Source organism: Penaeus monodon, chromosome 31 (assembly GCF_015228065.2).
Source record: "Penaeus monodon isolate SGIC_2016 chromosome 31, NSTDA_Pmon_1, whole genome shotgun sequence".
Lineage (NCBI taxonomy): Eukaryota > Metazoa > Arthropoda > Malacostraca > Decapoda > Penaeidae > Penaeus > Penaeus monodon.
This window is the reverse complement of record NC_051416.1, coordinates 2,101,952-2,102,549: the sequence shown is the minus strand read 5'-3', so window position 1 is coordinate 2,102,549 and position 598 is coordinate 2,101,952. Positions and strand designations below refer to the sequence as shown.

Below are 598 nucleotides of genomic sequence, written 5' to 3'. Positions count from 1 at the left end.
GTGTCCCAATCCGACAGCGGAATCCAAGCCGTGTCCGAGGCTCAGTACAGCACCTAGAGCGTGTCCTAATCCATCACTGAGGCCGTGTCCTACGCCACCCACAACACCAGCACCGTGGAGGCCACCCACGCCCTCAAGGACGCCTGTATTTGGGGCGTAATGCCGAGTCTCGGAGGCAAGGGCGAGGGCCGCCAGGGAGACCACGAGCACTGCCGCCGTCACTGAAGACTTTTCACTGACCTGAAACGATGATACCAAATGAGAGAGTGGAACATAAAATATATCCAACCTCAACACAGTTATATAAACATATTCTTTGCGATAATCTGTAAAAATGAAATCATCAGTTTAAACTTACCATCTTTATAGGAAGGTTGGAGACGTAGGAGTTAGACCTTTAGCTTGGACGTGAAGGCAGATTGTGGCGAAGTGTTTCTTGATCGAAGATTATATAGCAGGCATTCCAGGCATCTCCCTTGGCCGTAAGACGTGGGGAATCCGCCAGCATTTGGTGACGTCATCAAGGTCCGAAGAGTTGCCAGATACCTTGCACGACTGACATCAAGCGGGAGAGCATTGCCTTCCAGCAGTGATTGCC

The 598-nt window shown here is 51.0% G+C and overlaps 1 protein-coding gene across 1 annotated transcript in view; it reads right to left on the bottom strand.

Moving 5' to 3' along the window:
- Positions 1–413, bottom strand: part of LOC119592809 (DNA-binding protein Rfx5-like) — a gene marked incomplete in the record, with an annotated part of 894 nt that extends 481 nt beyond the window's left edge. Inside the window, 2 exon segments of the mRNA XM_037941719.1 lie at positions 1–240; positions 359–413. Coding sequence (XP_037797647.1) covers positions 1–240; positions 359–361 — 243 coding nt within the window.
- Between the last annotated feature and the right edge of the window lie 185 nt (positions 414–598).